Consider the following 18,457-nt stretch of genomic DNA (forward strand, 5'->3'; position numbering starts at 1 on the left):
AGGATATTACAGAGATTCAGGATAGGGGTTGAAAAGCTATTCTGGGTATGGTGGGCAATATTTCAGACAGAATGGATCTCATTTCAGGGCATGATTTTAGGAAGTCACAGCCATGATGAAGTAATTAATTAATACAATCAAGACCAGGATAGTATTGAGTGGCAAGAGGTGTACTCACAAGTTGTTTTATAATGGATCAGTTGGATGTGATAGCCCTGGAAATCTGCTTCTGAACTAGACTGGTAGGGTAATTTCATCCACTGAAAGCTGAGGTGAGTATGTTGGTGTATTTCTGCAAAGAGTCGACATATGTGAAGTCCATATGGTAGGGGACATCTGACATGGAAAGGATGGCAACTGTCAACATTTAAGTACGGTTGTTTGTTAGTAGGTTTAATGTGAACAGAAATTTGTAGCTGGCCCTTTGAGAGACAGACATACATATAGATAAGGGGCACAACCATGGAAGCCAGTATGGCTCCTTCCTTTGCCAACCTTTTCGTTGGTTGCTTTGGAGGGGGATTTTCTGGGATTCACTAGCGTTCAGCCCCTGGTTTAGATACATGGATGAAATCTTTCCTATATGGATCCATAGTGAGACTGATTTGTTAAAAAATTTCCAGTCTCTAAAATCATTCTCTCAACTAAATCTCACATAGTTCTATTTTGAATTCATGCCACTTTCCTTGAAGTTGATCTCATCCTCACCAAGGGTCAGCTGACACTTCTGTTCACATTAAACCTGCTAACCAACAACAGTACTTAGATACTGACAGTTGCCATTCTTTTCTTGTCAAACATTCCATCCCATACAGCCTAGGCATTTGAGAAAAAAGTGTTTGTTCATATGCTGACTCGTTATAGCAATACATTACAACTACCATTTCAACCTTTACTGGATATAATTATCCAACCAGCCTAGTTCAAATGAAAATTTCCTTGACCACCACACCCAGTCCTAGCACTGCTAATTCTTGAAAAAACTAGTTAAGAGTACAGTTCTCCTCACTCAACAGTTTACTGGTCTTGAATGTGTTAATCAACTACTTCAACAATGCTATGACTTTCTAATATCATGTCCTGAAATGAGATCTATTTCGTCTGAAATTTTGCCTACTACACCCAGAATACATTTTCATTGCTCTACCAATCCCTTCAATATCCTTGTCAGACCCTAAGCTCCTTCTGCACCCATTTCACTATCCTATGGCTCCTACATCTGAGACCATTCCCTCTTATTAGTTTTAAGACATGCTCTGTGCACCCTCCTACCACCACCTATACCAGCCCTGCACCAGGCAAAACATTTACCATCAAAGGGAGAGCCACCTGTGAAAAGACGTCACATACCAGCTGTAATTTAATAACTGTGAGGCCTTTTACACTAGCATGACTATAACCAAGTTATCAGTTAGGATACACAGGCATAAGCAGAGAGTGTATTTGCAAAGTATGCTATACAATGTGATGGTAGTAACTTTGGTGCTTGTTTCACAACACATGCCATCTGGATTCTTCCCCCTGACACCAGCTACTCAGAGCTCCACAAATGGGAACTGGCATTACATGTCCACCTGGCCTTATTTACATTAATTTTGTAGGTGTCAGCATTTCTTCTCAGTAACTATTCCTCTTATACTTTCTGATCTGTCTATTTTGGCCCTCCCCTCCTCCTCCCATTTCTACCACATACAATGTACTTAGCTTTCTGCTCTTATTAACTCTGCACTTTGTCTTGTCAGTAATCTCTGTCTTGATTTTACTCTATCTTCCACTTTTAAGCTCTCAGGCTTTCAAATGTCATCTGGCGCAGTCTCCAAAAATTAGCTTTCCCTCTCATTCTGTCTGGTAAGTCTCTCCTGTCATGGGGTTCTTGGAGCTTTCCCATAGCTCTTCCCACTTCCTAAACCTCACCAGTCTTTTTTCTTCATCCCTCTTCCTTCCCCTTCAGTCCTTCTGCCAGAAGAAGGAGCAACTGGCTCCAAATGCTTGCACATTTCCTTAACTTTTATATATGTTTTCTCCTGCTGCCCTTTGGTGAGTAGATTTTTTATCCACCCCATTATGTTATATGCTATATTAATATGGTTATGCAAATTTTATGCCAGCAGTAGAGTGAAACATCAAATAATTGACATAACTAAGGAACAAATGGCTTTTTTTTTAAAGAAGTGATTTCCATTATAATTTAACTATGTACAACTTATTCAGTGAAAGCACAAACAGTTCACAGTGTGTGGTGTACAGATCCAGTATTGGCAGTTTGCCATATTCTCTTTTGTTTCAAATCCCTGGAGATTCTTCTTTGTAGTGTAATCTACCAAAAATGATGAATGAATAAATAAATGACTGTAAAAGCAGCAGCCATTTTCAAAATAACAGCTTTCCCTCTAATAGTATTGTATTCAATAAAGATGGCATAAGTCCAAGCAGAATATTGCAGTTATTGATGCACAATTGTTAAGATGTTCAAAGAACTGATTTTTGGCAGCTACTTATCTTTCTCAATGAGTACTTAGATTTGTTCACATTCCTTAAGCTTCATTTTCGTTGTGGGATATGGAACATCTTGCACAAATATTTGACTGGACGAGCATTATTCAATTTATTTCACATATTTTACTGATGACTAGGACAGTTATTTTCACTTTCTTATCTGGTTCTTTTAATAACCTTATATAAAGTATTTTATTATTGGAGGTACAGTCGCAGGCAGACATAAAATCTAAAATTTCTAGGAAGCCTGAAAGATCACTTGTCACCGAGATTGTGCATGACAGTGAGCTACATTTTTAAGAAGATTGAATAAATAGTAATCTATAATATTATAATGTAAATAGAGGTAAAAATAAAAAAAATATAATGTTACTTACCTACAAATTTATTGTCAGGAAGTGATTCTTGCTTTCTTCGAAAATACAGAAATATTCCAATACCAGCAACTATGACTGTTACCAAAGATGTTATTACTGGAATGATGACACCAAGGTCATTATAAAAATGGTTGTACTTGTAACCTGAATGAATTATTAAGTCTGGCTCCACAATGGCTGCAACAACATACAGTCGCAAGAGTAATGAGAATCATAAATAATGGAGAGTGGGAGAAATCACATTATAGATCACACTAACATTCCAAAGAATAGCTTAAGTCTTGACTGTTTAAAAACTCACGATCCTCCTTCAGGAACTGAAAACTTGAACAGAAAAAGGAGGAGTTAAGGCATGTGAAACAGAATGGATCACACAGAACTTCTTACAAAAGTAAATGTCATCAGTAAGTAGACTGATGAACACTTTTCTTTCACTATATTGTGTTTTGCATTAGGAATGAATATTCAAAATTATTCCTTCATTTTGTTCCTGCATTGGTACCCTGTACATAGGACATCTTAACACTTTCAGAAAACTAAAATCAAAAATTTTTGGAAGTGAAAAGTCTAAATTTAAAATGAACAATAGCTAATGTACACTCATAAGCAACTGTATTAGAAGAGTTACTGTGTTCAATAAAGAGTGTTCCTGTCACCACGATGACTAGAGTGGGTGGCATATCACATGGCTGGAATGTGCTCATACTGTGTATTGGCCATAAGTGTGACAGTCAAGTGCATGATACATAAAATGCATATCAGTACATGTTATCATCACCAGATCATTTATCATCACCAGATCATTGGTGGTTGATGTATGGATCATGCAGGCACTAAGCTTTTGATTTGATTCTGTGCTGCAAGTATACTGTGCATACTTTGTTATGCAATAATCAATTAAAAATGTTTTGTTTGTTTCTCTGACATTTATAAACAGTGTTTTACTATCACATTTGTATTTGTTACACTTTTCAGTTGCTTATACTGTGCTGCCATCTGGGTCTTATACAGTGAACTCACTTTCCTTTTGAAATGTGTGTATCATGTTTTGTACCCACTTTGTGAATAAGACATTGTAATTTTCTTACAGTGAGAATCATGCTGTTTCACTGTGGTTCCTTTATCATATCATGGGCCCAATAATCAGTGAGTGACACGTTTTCTGTGATGTAAATGAAATGTAACATCAGGTACAGTATCAAAAACATGTGAGAAAGGAGTTTTGAGGTTTTTTCCACTATGTGCAAGTGAAAATATAGACTTAAAATAATGAAAAATGAAATAACAAGGATTACAAAGCCCAAAATCATCAAGAACTAGCCGGCCTGGAAATTTCAAGTATGTACAACCTTAAGTGCCACGGTAGCTTGGGATTTCATCACAGGCCAAAAAATGAAACTAAGGTATAATGACAACATCAAAGCTACAGCAGTACAGGAATATGAAAAGGATCTTACAGAGAGGATAAAGATGGGCAATCTAGCTCAGAAAATTATCAGAACATCAGCTGCAGAGAAGTCACTCTTCAGCTGTCATATGGACCAGACTACTTTCAGTTTGCATAAATTTGCTCCAGTAGTAGTACAACTTAGAAAGGATGGTTCAAGTGACATGGCTACAATAATTTACAGATGGAAGACCTGGTACGTAGCTTGTGGGATAAAGGTGAAAACATTTTGAACTCTATGGTAATCACAAAACTATTATTGGCATTACCAACAAACAATAAATATTTTCTGAATTCATGAGAATAACACATCCTGATCAAAAAACATTAGCAAATTGGACCTCACGATTGTTGATAGAAGAAAAAATGTCTAAATCACAAGGAAGATATGAAGGGGAAGGCATTCCTGGTAGGTAAACAACAGAGAAATGACAATTTTAAGAATAAACTTCATCTAGAAGATAAAAATTTGAGAAAACCAAGTGAATGCTTCAAATATAATAAACGTAGTTATCAGGTAAAAGATTGCAGAAAAGTTTGCTTGAAATATAGTAAACCTATTTATTATGTAGATGAGTGCAGAAATCAAGATGGGATGCCCAGATACGCAAAACTTTTTTCATCAGTACCGTATGTCACCCAGGTGATGTCACACTTGTTACGGCCACGCCGCGACCCTTGTCAAGTCATCATGATGCCATCACGCAGACAACAGCCGTGCCTTGCTCTGGGGCATGCCTGCCACATGACAGCACTCTATAGCTAGGCGCACTGCATCTATTTGCAACCATGCAGGGTTTTCACACCTCGTGACCACAGCATATCAATATGGCAAGCCTGACCACAACTATGACCTTCACACCGTGGTAACACAAGGAGTATCTACAACAGTGGCCGCATAGGGTAACCTGCGCTGATGCGCCATCTGTCACAATTGGCACCAATCGGGATCTGTCTACTGCACTGTGTTCCTCTGTACCCAGCTACGACCAGTGTCATAGTGGGTTACTGAGGAACAACGCCAACTCCTCAGTGGTGACACCCATGCCACGTCCTGTGACAATTGGTCAAGACACCCACATTACCGACACACCTACAATGCCGCGACACCAACTGCCATCTCTACCAGTGCCACCAGACAGTGTTCATGAACCCACACCATATACTTTACATGATTACAACAACCTCATACAGGTCCCAACCACTCACCACCAGGCAGATTACCACTGGCCACACATTGAGTTACATCTGTCACCACTACAAGTTGAGTACCCACAAACACAGTTTGCAGTCTGTGAGTGCATGATGCAGTCAGCTGGGCCACAGATCACCATGACAAGTTTTTGGTGCTTTTGAACCATCTCCACACCAACACCAAATTTATCAGCAACCCCCTGTTGCATGCACCAACCACTGACAGATACGAGACAGCAAAGATGCTCATACTACAGTGCCTGTCACATCTACCTGAACAAGAGCTCCACTTAGCCATGGCTGAGATTTTGCTGGGCCATGATACTCCATCAGCACTCTGGCACAGGTTATGCCAGCAAATCAACACAAACCTCTTACCAGATCATGCACTCTGGTCAATATGGCTTCTCAAGCATAAACACTTGCATCGGTGCTGGCGCCAATGTCAACATTGGTTGCATCTACAGCCAGCCTAGGCCAGCCTGCACACTGGCTGTGCCCACAGAGACCACCATGCAGCATTCACTGCACAATGCCTGGCCAACTGACAGTCACCAAGCTGCTCTGACCTCAGCTGAGTCCTTCTACGCTGCACCCACAGCAGCCTTGCAAGATTCCACTACGGCGAGGCACCAACAATCAGATACCATGATGGACCCTGATGCCGTGTTTGTTGTGGAATGTAAAAAACCACCCACTGCATTCACGCCCAGCCATTGGTTCATGCCTAATTGCCACAATAACCCACCCAGCCAGAACATTGCACCTACTCAGCTGCACTGACTCTGCTGGTTCCACGCATGCTTTGGTGCTGTCATGCACCACTGTTGTCCACTGTGCAGCTACCCAAATTAGTACTGTGGCGTGACACAGGTGCATCAGGTCGCTGCCCTGCTTCAATCCACCTCACTATGAAACATGACAACAATCATCATATCCCACGTCTACATTCTGACGGTGCGTGGCTCTTCATCTACGACAACCATCTTGGAGTGTACTTAATAGTCGACACAGGTGCTAGTATTAGCATGCTGCCACTCAGCTGGCACCTATAAAACGTACACCATCTGCTATACAACTACGCACTGCCAATGATTCAGTGATTCCCATGATAGGCACGGGCTCTCGCACAGTTGAACTGGACAACCACACTCCTCGTCCATGGACTTTCCTCGTGGCTGACCCATAGGGCCAGTGTTGGGTGCAGATATTTTGAGGCATTATAACCTTCTGCCGGACCTGGATAGGGCCTTACTACTACATCACAATGGCGCCATGCTGATCAGTGGACTAAACAGTGACCACCTACCAATGGACAAGACTCCACTGCTTCCTCCTCCTACCTTCGAAACAGTGCTGGACCTCATGCTAAAGTGCCAGGCATTGTTCAATAAGCAAAACCTTGACTACTGCATACACCAACCTCCGCCACACCAATACCAGCTAATGAGCAACTAACCGACACCTCTGCAACTGCTGGTCCGAGCTCATTGCACAACTGCACATTACACAGCTACAGCTGTCATTGCACCAGCAACAATGAGTGCCTTCTGCCTAAGATGCCGCCAGGTCTTCAGAACCACAGGTCAGTCCAGTGCCTCTTACTTCTGGTGACTATGCTCCCTTAAGTGGGCTGTGCAAAAACAGTGGTATTGCTCTCGTGAACGGATTGAGTGTAAACAATGTGAGTGGATGTTGGGCCTCACTTGCTACTCCACATCAGCCCCATAAAAAGACTAACATCATATGCAATGGTACTGTATACAGAATTAATACCACCCCCACTCCACTGGTCTAATGCCAGCCCCACCGCCTCGCCCCTCACAAACTAAAGGCGGCCAAGGATGCAATCAAGGAACTGTTATGCGAGGGCACCATCAGGCCATCATACAGTGTGTGGGCCTCACCGATTACTGTGAGAATGAAAAAAGATAAAACGTGGTGCCTATGTGGGAACTACAGACATTTGAACGTGTGCATCATCATTGATAGTTACCATGTGCCAACCATTCAGGATTTCTCCCAGGAACTGGCGGGTGCGCCATCTTTTGTGTGATTGACTGAAAAAGAGCTTATTTGCAGATCCCGAAGATGGGAACAATTATGCCATTTGGCCTATTTGAATTCCTCTTTATGCTCTTTGGACTAAAGAACACAGCCAAGACTTGGCAACGGTTCACTGATAGCTTTTTTTTTACCATGCCCTTTTGCTATTGTTACTTGGTCGATGTAATTATCTTCTCACAAACAGCTCAAGACCACACCGTCATGCGGTATTTGACAAACTAGCAAAGCATGGTATTGTGGTCAATGAGGACAAATACCATCTCCAACAAAAATGTGGTACATTTGTAGGCCACCTCATCGACACTTTGGGCCTCGCTCCCCCCCTCCCCCCAACCTGGAAAAGATAGACCAAATCCGTAACCTACCACCATCAATGGACTATCAAGAGTTGCACTGTTTTTTAGGGGTAATTAATTTTTACTGACTGCACCTCCCCCATGCTGCAGAAACACTTCTGCCACTCACAGAGTCACTCCATGGCAAGAACATATCAGACAAACATAAGCTCATGATATGCAAGCAGCTCTCGAGAACATCAAACCCGAGTTTCCTCAGACTGCCACCTCGGCACTCCCATCGCCAGACTCCCATATGGCTATAACGGCTGACGCCAGTAACCGAGCTATAGGGATGGTGCTACAACAGGACATCCCTGGTGCAACCTAACCACTACAGTTTTTCTCGTGGAAACTTACCAACTCCCAGGAAATGTGGTCAACCTTCGGCCATAAGCTTTTGGCAGTATATGAAGCAGTAATTCTGAGATGACATCGAGGGCAGGCTGCTTCCTATCTACAAATACCACCACCCTCTGGCTAGCACTATTAAAAACCCAGGAGCCAATACCTTCCCCTGATGATTCCGCCACCTGGACTTGATTTCACTGTATACTACAGACTCCCACCATGTATGGGGAGCAGAAAACACAGTGGCTGACTACCTCTGACACTCACTGCCACATCGGCACATCTTGGCTTCAACTAACTAGCAGAGCCACAAGCAACTTACACCGACCTTCAAAAACTGCTATCTGGACACACAATGGGCTTCCAGCTCAAGCAGTGTACCTTTGCAGGCACAACCAAACTAGTTTGGTGAGATGTATTCCATGGTAGGCAATGACCAGTCATCCCACCAAAATTCAGGAAGACAGTTTTTGACCTCGTCCACAACTTGTCCCATATCAGAGTACACCCAACAGTGAAACTAATAATGGAATGTTTCATTTGGACTAACATTACACAGGACTGTGCTGCATGGACGAGAGCCTGCATCCATTGCCAATGGGCCAAGACAGGATGTCACACCCAACCACTCTTCAGGAAATTCCCCATCCCAAAGGGCCATTTACAACATGTTCACATAGACCTGGTGGGGCTACTCCCAGATTCAAACGCATACAAGTACATCTTGTCAGCCATCGACAGGACAACTTGATGGGTGGAGGCCACACCTCTGTCTGATTTCTCAGCCCACACCATCAACCAAGCTTTCATCACACTATGTATTGCACGCTTCAGCTATCCAGAGTCCCTGACAACTAACCAAGGCTTGCAGTTTGAGTTGGCCCTGTTCTCTGAGATCTGCTGCCTCTGTGGGTGCCACAGGTTCCACACGACAGCCTACCGTCCTTGATCTAATGGACTTGTGGAACAATGGCACCACACACTCAAGACAGCACTAGTATGCCACAACCAGGAGTGGATGGAGGTGCTCCCTTGGGTGCTGCTGGGCATACGAGCTGCCTACAAAGAGATCTGGATGCCTCACTGGCAGAGGTGCTCTGGGGGAACTAATCGCCCTCCCAGCAGAGTTCGTATCACAAACCACCGACCCCATGGGTTTCAACCTGCCAGACCTAGTAAAACATGTCAAGGACCACTTCCACCACATTCACATCCCACCGCAATCCCACCACCCCAAACTAACCATATCTGTGCACAAGGACCTAAAATCGTATACACATGTCATGCTTAGGATTGACACTGTCAAACCTGTCCTCCAGCCTGCATAAAGTGGTGTGTACAAGGTGTTGAAATGAGGGCCAAACACATTTAATATGTTGCAAGCTGGAAAAATGACAACAGTGTCACTGAATTGCCTAAAACAGGCATGGGCATTACCAGACACACTCGGTGTTTACCCTCCACCGGCTCCAACTCCAGGCCCCTCAAGCCAATTTACAGTCATCCTATACCTGCAAGACTACCTCCCAGAAGACATTTCTGTAACACTGCAGGACTCACTACTTGCTGTTAGGGCCAAATTTGACAATAGGCAGTCAAGCTACGGCATAGTCTCAACATCATTAGAGCACTCTACAACCCTTCCACCTACAATCAACACAGCAGGTCTGAAATCCACTCTTTCTTCGGATGGCTACCTACTCGTGTTGGCCCCAGACCACTTCATAACTATGGCTGCCACCCTGCACACGACCACTGTGGACCAATCAGTGGATGACGCACCACCAGCCACCAACACCTCAATCGACACTGCCACCGCCCCATTGGCACTGCACTGACATCACGGGCCAGCCACCCATTACAGCTGTCCAGGGACCGGGCAGACTAAAATATGTCAGCCCTCACCATTGCCAGCAGGACAATGTATCACAATGTACACCAATCACTGTGCTCTGCCCTTGTGTGTGTGTGTGTGTGTGTGTGTGTGTGTGTGTGTGTGTGTGTGTGAGGGGGGGGGGTGTCTCTGGGGATGTAGTAGAGCCACTAACTCTACACCCCCCCTCACCCCTCAATAATATTGCTGCCCTACTGCAGCTAGAACAACTGTATCTTTGCCAGATCAGTTCTCTGTAGTACATGCTCTATGGTAAATGCATTGTGTATAAGCTGTGAGAATAAAAGTATGCATAGTAAATGACAGGAGTGTGAGTGATCATTTATCATCACAATTACCATGCCAGCTCCTCACTACCTACAAACTGTTACCAATGGAGATCTACAAGACTAAGCCTCCCAAATTGCAGATGAGATACACATTGTTGATTTCAAGCCCTCTTTGACCTGTCTGAGCAGATTCAAGAAATCATACAGCGTACAGTATAGGAAGTCACAAGACGACACTGTTTACTGCAAATAAAGGTGTAGAGGAGATGCCATTAATTCATGTCTGACATGAAGAAGAAGCTAGCTTCTGACCCCACACCTGCTGTTTTATGCCCATCAATCACGTTTTGTGAAAGAATTGTGAGGAAACCACACTTTATCATTTCACGATCAAAGAAGGCAGACTGTTGTGCAACTGATTAATGCTATGACACATTCGTATACAACAATGACAGTGATAACTATGAGTGGATCACTGTTTCTGCAGCTTTATGTCTGTCTTCATGGATTTCAAGGCATTTAGGACCAAAACTAAAAAGGACTGTTTAATGGCAAAAATCTTATAACTGACCTATCAGAATTTGGAAAAATAGGAAAGAATGGTTTTTAACATTTCATTCAAAATGATTTCCAACCTATTGCAGAAATTAATTCATTCCTTTTGTTGCACTCTTGGTCTGGACATAATGATAAGTCTGTTTTCCAGAAGGACAACAAAAAGACTGTTGACTTTTCAGATTCCATACAGAACAACCAATGTGACTCTCAATAAATAATTTTTTTTTGACTGCGGAAAATATTTTTAAGGAAACTGTCGGACAGTATAATTTCTGATAACTATGTGCCATTTGAGGTTTCAGGTCTTCAAGTGCAGTCTTTTGTCCATTATTAGTTTGAATTAGCACATTTTACAAATTTCTTTAAGTTCATCTGGTATACAGCACAAAAAGCAGAGCAATGGCCAGAACCATTTCTTACTACACTGTAATTCTGCATAAATAAAACCAGTAATTACTCTGACATGCCTGAAGGTATTGATTTTCACTCAGCAGGTCTGCCTGGTGTAAAGAAAATGTTTGTTTTCATCATGACACTTAACTTTCTTGTGACAACAATGAGGAATAAACAAGGAATTCATTGTTACTGAAATATACATTATCAAAAATTAACATAAGAACTGTACCAAATGAATTGTTATAAAATGATGTACGAGTAAGAAATATTTCATTTCAGTAAATTAAAGGCATGATTTATGGAAGTCATCTGTAATGTAACATCAAACACTCCCTTGATTTATTTTACTCTGCTAGTCACCTTTGTAAGAATTACATATGCAACACATAAAATCTTAATCATATGTGTCATTTTTTGTATCATTTAGTGCTTCAAATTTGCGTGTCACTCCAGATATTTGTACTAGCAGTACAATGCTCTCTTGTCATGGCTGATCACATGCTAGGCAGGAATGGCTGTGCAAATTGCTGTCATAAGTGGTTCTTCATGTGATAAAAATGAGTGATTTCAACAATTAAAAAAAAAAAAAATACTTTCAGTATGTCTTAACAGTTAAAATTTCATTCATTGTTTTCTTCCTGCATAATAAATTTCAGGGTGGGTTTTGACATGTCAGATTGGACCATTCCCCTATCAGTTCAAAAATTAGCTATGCTCCATACTGTCAAGATGTTGGAAGCTCGCACTATCTATCAATGGCAACTAGAACTGACATTACTTTTGCAATGCACAGTGCCAGTCACCACGATGAAAAATGAGGAAAGTTGCATCACAATGCTGTGAAAATAATCTTAAGGCTCCTAACAGGGACAATCTTTTATGGCTAATACTATTCACATAATGTTTGTCTGGTTTTAGAGGCAGAGACTACACAGGAGATGTTCTCATTCAAAAATTCGTCTTGTTACAGCGGAATGCAGAGGCCACATGATGATAGCCATGGCTATAGAAAATGTCACATACAAGTTCCAGTAGATCAGTAGATCTAGCCACACCACCGTCACATGTTAAAAAAGTAATAAAACACTGGAAGTCAGTAAGATGGTTGGTTGATCATGGAACTAAAAAGATGAGCCAGGCACTAAAACACGCATAAAACCTCTGTTCAATTAAACTGGACAAGAGACCTGATGTCACACAAAATGCCAATAACTGTCATGCAACTGTTTCAACATCATCTAAATAGGAGGGTAAGTCCCTTGGTAGATTAAAGGCTTCCCTTTTATCAGCATGTAACACACAAGATGGTAAAACATGGTCCACCATGATTATGACACTGCAAACACTGTATTATGATGGGTCTTCTTGCTGAAAGAAAAATGCATGCATAAGTGGGCAGTGGCTGATATGAAAGCAAGTGAGGATCACTTCACCCCTTCATGGTGTTCTAAAGGATGTGTCCTATGCGTGAATAGTCATTATGACCACCTGGCATCTTGTTGTTACCCACATCAACCCACTGCCATTCCCACTCAGCCAACACTTGCTTTGTCACCCATGACATAACAGCCTGTATGAGGACAAGAAGTTGAAGTGTGATATTTTCCTGTAAGGCTGCTTTCATTGTTCTGTCAGCTTACTCACTCCCCTCAATTCCCATTCGTCTAGGAGCCCAGCAGTAGTCCACCTTTTTCTTATGCTTGTGTAGGAGGCTAATAGTGTGCTGGGCCATCTGAGATAGCATATCTGCTGGTAAAACTTGCTGAATAGCCTGCAGAGTACTGAGACAGCCTGTGCTGACAAGAAATTTCTCTCCACCAAGAAGCACATTTGCTCCAGTGCCTTCTTGATCAATCACAGCTGTACACAGTACAATGAAAAGTGGCGTGGTGGGTGGAGTTTAATGACAAAATATGAGAAGATAGCACAACACCCAACATTGTCCCCATGCTTTGATCCATCAGTAAAATCTGGCATGTGTTCTGGATACCCTGATAAAATGCTGTTAAAAACTGATTTTAAAACTAAATATGAAATGGTAAACTTGTACTCCATCATGACCAAGTTAAGAATGGGCCTATCAGTCATCAAGGGGGGAAGGAATGGGAGGGGGTTGCTCCATCCCTATTTAAGAATTGGTATGTCTGGTACACCAAGTTACTCAAGATATTTCTTTGCACAGATGATAAAAGGCGTAGCAGCCCAGTGACCGGTAAACCAGTAATTTTTTGGTTGTTCAACGTCAACTCGGCAAGAGGATGGTTGGAGATGGACTGCACTTTGTATACATGTTGCACCAGGAGGAATTCTCATTGGATGATAAGAGGTGGCTCACAAGGCTTTGCACAGCAGTTAGTAATGGGCAATGGGATGGGAGAGTCCACAGCAGGCATTGGTTTTTCATCTGCTCATGGGTTTTTCCCATGCAAGTAGTGAATTCAACACTCCTGTAGGGGTATGGAGATAACCTGTCCTTCTCTAGCTTTAGAAGTGATATCAGAATCGTCTCCTGCTATGAATCCAGATAATGTCCTTCAGCTCATATTTTATTGAAAAGGCATAGGAGGATTTCTATTGTCTCCATTCTTAGATATCATAATGTGTCATATTGAATCCTATCGGTCCTGGAGCAGTGTCAAGTGTAGTGGTTAGTATTGACTGTAGTTCTCACATAGAAAAATGGCAGTTATCTGGCTCCAAGTTGCCAAATGAAAAGCATAGTCACTGTTTCTCCATGTGTTCCCTGTCTTGGTAAACTTGAGGCTTGGTGTAATAGGTGAAAGCCAAATCACAAACACGTTTTGCCAACATCTGCACTATTTCCCTAGGTGTTGATTGGAGGACAGTATTGTTTAATATGGCAGATATTGGGCCTGGATCTATATTCCCTGATATCTTCTGAATTGACTCCCATAACTTCATTACTGGTGTGGGATGATTAAAGGACGCTGGGCATTAAAAATTCTCTCCACACACTCTGTTCACTTTCTTTGATGATTCGATTAGCTTCTGCCCTCACCTGCCAAAAGACTGCAAGATTCTCTCCACCTGGTCTGTTCCTAAACCAACATAGTGCACCACGCCTGTCCACAACTGCTAAACAACATTCCTGGTTCCACCAAGGGATTGTATTCCTGTAGGCTGGTCCTGGGTGCTGCTCAGTGTTGGAATAAGGCCAGTTGACTGTATAGTGACCAATTCACCTTGCAGAACAGACACTTAAGTTGCCTCCAGACAGGTGTTGTAGTCACAGCTAGGTGAAGCCACATGGGGAAGAGGTCACTAGTCACTTCTACAAACCGATATCTGTAAGGGCAGGAGAGCATAGGGAGAGGTCCATTGTGGGGAATGAGCCAGTATCTGTTTGGAAGTGTGCCATTTCCCCAGTGTTCAGTACACATACATCCTCTGATATTGGTAGCTACTCAATTGTCCAATTCTTGGGGCAGATGGCAGAAGATCCCCAGAGCACATAGGGTACATTGATGTCACCAAGTAACAGAATGGGTGGTGCAGTTGTCACATGAGATCTGTAAGTGCTGTGGGATGTACACATGGCATAATATAAGGTGAGATGGTGCATACACAGCCACTGCAGCTTCTTGTAACTCACTCGTGAGAGTAATGGGTGAGTATGAGAGTAACGGGTGAGTAGTGGTGTATTTTGGTCGTGGACACAGCTACATCACCCTTTGCGCAGTCAACACTTGGGTCATCCTTCTTATGATGTTTAAATCCTGGCAACACAGAATTGTCCTATGCTTTAAAATACATCTCCTGAAAGCAGATGCACAGGGGCTGTTCTTGTATGAGTAAGGCTCAGTGGATCACCCAAAGATATATCTACCACCATCGCACAGTCCTCACCATGAGAAGTTACTGTACCACTATGATTAGAGGGCTTGATGTCATGCTTTTTAGGCTGGCCTTCCCACACAATGGTTTTCCTCTCTTTGGAGAGGGTGGCAAAGAAGTAGACAGACACATTTTGTTACCAGACTTCACCACAAGACACCTTCTTCCCCTTAGATCTCAAAACTGGTGAATATGCAAGTTAATAACTGCAGCAGTGCCTTGGCAGGTGCAGTTACAAGCACAAGAGGATGAGTTAGCATCTGCACTGTGAGTTTGTGTCAAGGCAGCAGACTTGGTTACTAGCTGCTATATGATGGTAGACATTCTAAAATCTGCACTGGCTGTTTGTTTTGAGGCATTAGACTTGATAGTTGTTTGCTTGACAATGGTAGAGAATGAGGTTGAAAATGTCGGAGGTTGGATAGGCTTGAAAACCTTTTTTGGCTTTACGTACAGCAACCACCTTGTGTCCTGAAGCTCCTGAATCGTATGTCCTTATACATAAAGAGCACATTCCTTTGAAAAGACTAGATGTGCACCAGTGCAATTAACACAAGTGAATGGCAAGCCTGGATCATGAGCATCTAAACCACATCTTCCATGGGTTGGCTTCCCTTTGTACGCTGGAACTGTGTACCCAAACCTCTGGCATTGAAAGCAATGCATAGAATAGGGGACATAAAAGTGTACTCTACCACACAAAAATCCAGTATTATGTATTCAGGTAATGTAGGGGAATTAAAGGTGAGCATCTAGGTAGATGTTTAGCCTAATTCACCATTCACTCATTTCAATACATTTCGCACCTTGATTATATCTCCACTTTGGCATTATACTACAAGTTCATTAGGGTCTAGATACATAAAGAAACTACTTGATACAACATCTCTGCTGTAATTGAGCGTGTTGTGCATTTGAACAACTATGGGAAACTCTCCAAGTCTTTTGCTTTGCAGAAAATTAGGTACTTGACTGGACATCATTTTCTCTATTAGCAGGACACCATTCCATAACCTTTTAATAGACTTTGGAGCTCTAGCTATTCCCTCCACTCTCTTCTGTGTATAGAATTGGGGATATTCTCTCAAATGTGCTCTCTTCCTTCTTTGTAACAATGAATAGATTATTATGAATTGAAACAGATGTATCACATAGGCTGTCCACACGAGGTCTCATTGTGGAGTGGGCAGGCAAACCCTCCAGTGACCAACATCTTCCACTGGGAGTTTGAATTTACTGTTATTGTGAGCAGTTTTGATCCCACAAGTCACTAGGGAATCATTTGTCCACTCAGACAGAGGCTTGCTTGACTATGTAAGCCTTTTAAAACTTGGATGTGGTAGGTTTCCTAGAGGTCACACACTAATCACTGTTCTGTCTCAACATCAATGCATTTTATTGGTGTGCAACGAGCCCTAAGACTGATGTTCTTTTAATAGAGGTTTGTATCGTCCTCATGAGCCAGACAATGAAACGAAGATCCCCATTTCCTCTGACACACAATGTTCCACCATCACACCCATGACAGGGTTACTGAAGCATGTACAGAGCTTATGGCTACAGAGGACTGGATGTGCTTACCAATCTCCGGCCCAGGAAACTGAGGTCACCAAGCCTGAACCCAGCAAGTGAATGATGAGCTCCCTCAGGTGCTAGCTATTTAGTGTGACTAGTGGGGCTTATGAGACATATTGAAAGCCACGGATATAATCAGAACCTCTCCCCCCCCCCCCCCCCCCTCCACCATCCTACAGAAAACTCAACCACAAGTTTTGTTGTTAAACTTGGTAAAACCATCACAGCTTGGAACTTTCAGAGGCAGAGTGTGGGGGCCTTGTCAACAGTTTAAGCAGAATATCTACCTGTCTACCTTCCTGTCAAGTTATAAAGCAAATCATGTGGATCTAGTCAATTTTGCAAAATATTATGAGTCTAAAAGAAATAACTACCACCATATATATGGACTGTCAAAATATCATTTGGTTGATCATAAAGACTTAACATCACAAGTAAACAAAACAAATAGCTACGAAGTATAACTTTATATGAGAAACATTCATCTTGGGCATCTTTAACCTGGAAAATGTCAGCTCTGGAAATGAGCAAGGAGATATTCTCACCAAGCCACTCACTAGAAACAGCTTCAATAAACTAGGAGAGCTACTTTCTGTTGATGGTACTGACTATCTTATAGACAAAATATAGTGGAAGTGTTAAACATTTAATTGAAGTGGGGGCATTGTGATAACCAATTAAAATGTTTTGTTTGTTTGTTTCTCTGGTAATCATAGATGGTATTATACATTGTCATTATCATACAGTGAAAATCAGTGCTGTTTACTGTGACTCCTTTATCATCTTGATTTAGAGAAAAGCTTCAGTGCCAGAGTCAATTGCCATAATGGCAGGGACCACTAACAACTATCACAGTTTACAACAGTGTATAGATGAGACACAGTACAGCAAATCACTCTCATCCCAATGCTGCGAAAAATGCTGATGAGCAGCCATGCCATCCTGATTTGTCTCCTTGCTATGTACGAGGGCCGTTCAGAAAGTAACCTCCAGTTGATTTAAAAAAATACACCAAGTTAAATAAAAATATTTTAATATATACATCTTACAACTACATCTTTGCACTATTTTTCTACGTAGTCTCCATAGCGATTGAGGCACTTATCGTATCTCTTCACAAGCTTTGAAATTCCTTCTGCATAAAAATCACCCGCTTGTGCCTGGAGCCAGCCTGTGACCGCATCTTTGAGCTCTTCGTCGTCATCAAACCGCTGTGACCCGAGCCATTTCTTCAAATGCATGAAGAGGTGATAATCACTTGGCGCCAGGTCTGGGCTGTAAGGTGGATGGTTGATAATGTCCCACTTGAAGGACTCAAGAAGGGCCGTTGTTCTGCGAGCAGAGTGAGGACGGGCGTTATCGTCCAAAAAAACGGTACCGGAAGTCAGCATACCACGGCGTTTGTTCTGTATAGCCCGTCTTAACTTTTTTATTGTTTCACAGTACACGTCTTGATTAATGGTCGTACCACGTTCCATGAATTCAACCAACAACACCCCTTTGGCATCCCAAAACACCATTGCCATCAGTTTTCTGGCAGAAAAATCTTGCGAGGCTTTTCTTGGTTTGGTAGGCGAATTTGAATGTGCCCACATCTTTGATTGTTCTTTTGTGTCAGGGTTCACGTACTTAATCCAGGTTTC

The 18,457-nt window shown here is 42.2% G+C and overlaps 1 protein-coding gene across 1 annotated transcript in view; it reads right to left on the reverse strand.

Annotated features, from left to right (window-relative positions):
* Nucleotides 1-18,457, reverse strand: part of LOC124595367 (Down syndrome cell adhesion molecule-like protein Dscam2) — a 266,443-nt gene that overhangs the window by 59,401 nt on the left and 188,585 nt on the right. Inside the window, exon 16 of the mRNA XM_047134085.1 lies at nt 2,874-3,050. Within this exon, the coding sequence (XP_046990041.1) occupies nt 2,874-3,050 (177 nt within the window). The remainder of the gene's footprint in view (nt 1-2,873; nt 3,051-18,457) is intronic.

The sequence above is a fragment of the Schistocerca americana genome, chromosome 2 (genome assembly GCF_021461395.2).
Source record: "Schistocerca americana isolate TAMUIC-IGC-003095 chromosome 2, iqSchAmer2.1, whole genome shotgun sequence".
In the NCBI taxonomy this organism is placed as follows: Eukaryota; Metazoa; Arthropoda; class Insecta; order Orthoptera; family Acrididae; genus Schistocerca; species Schistocerca americana.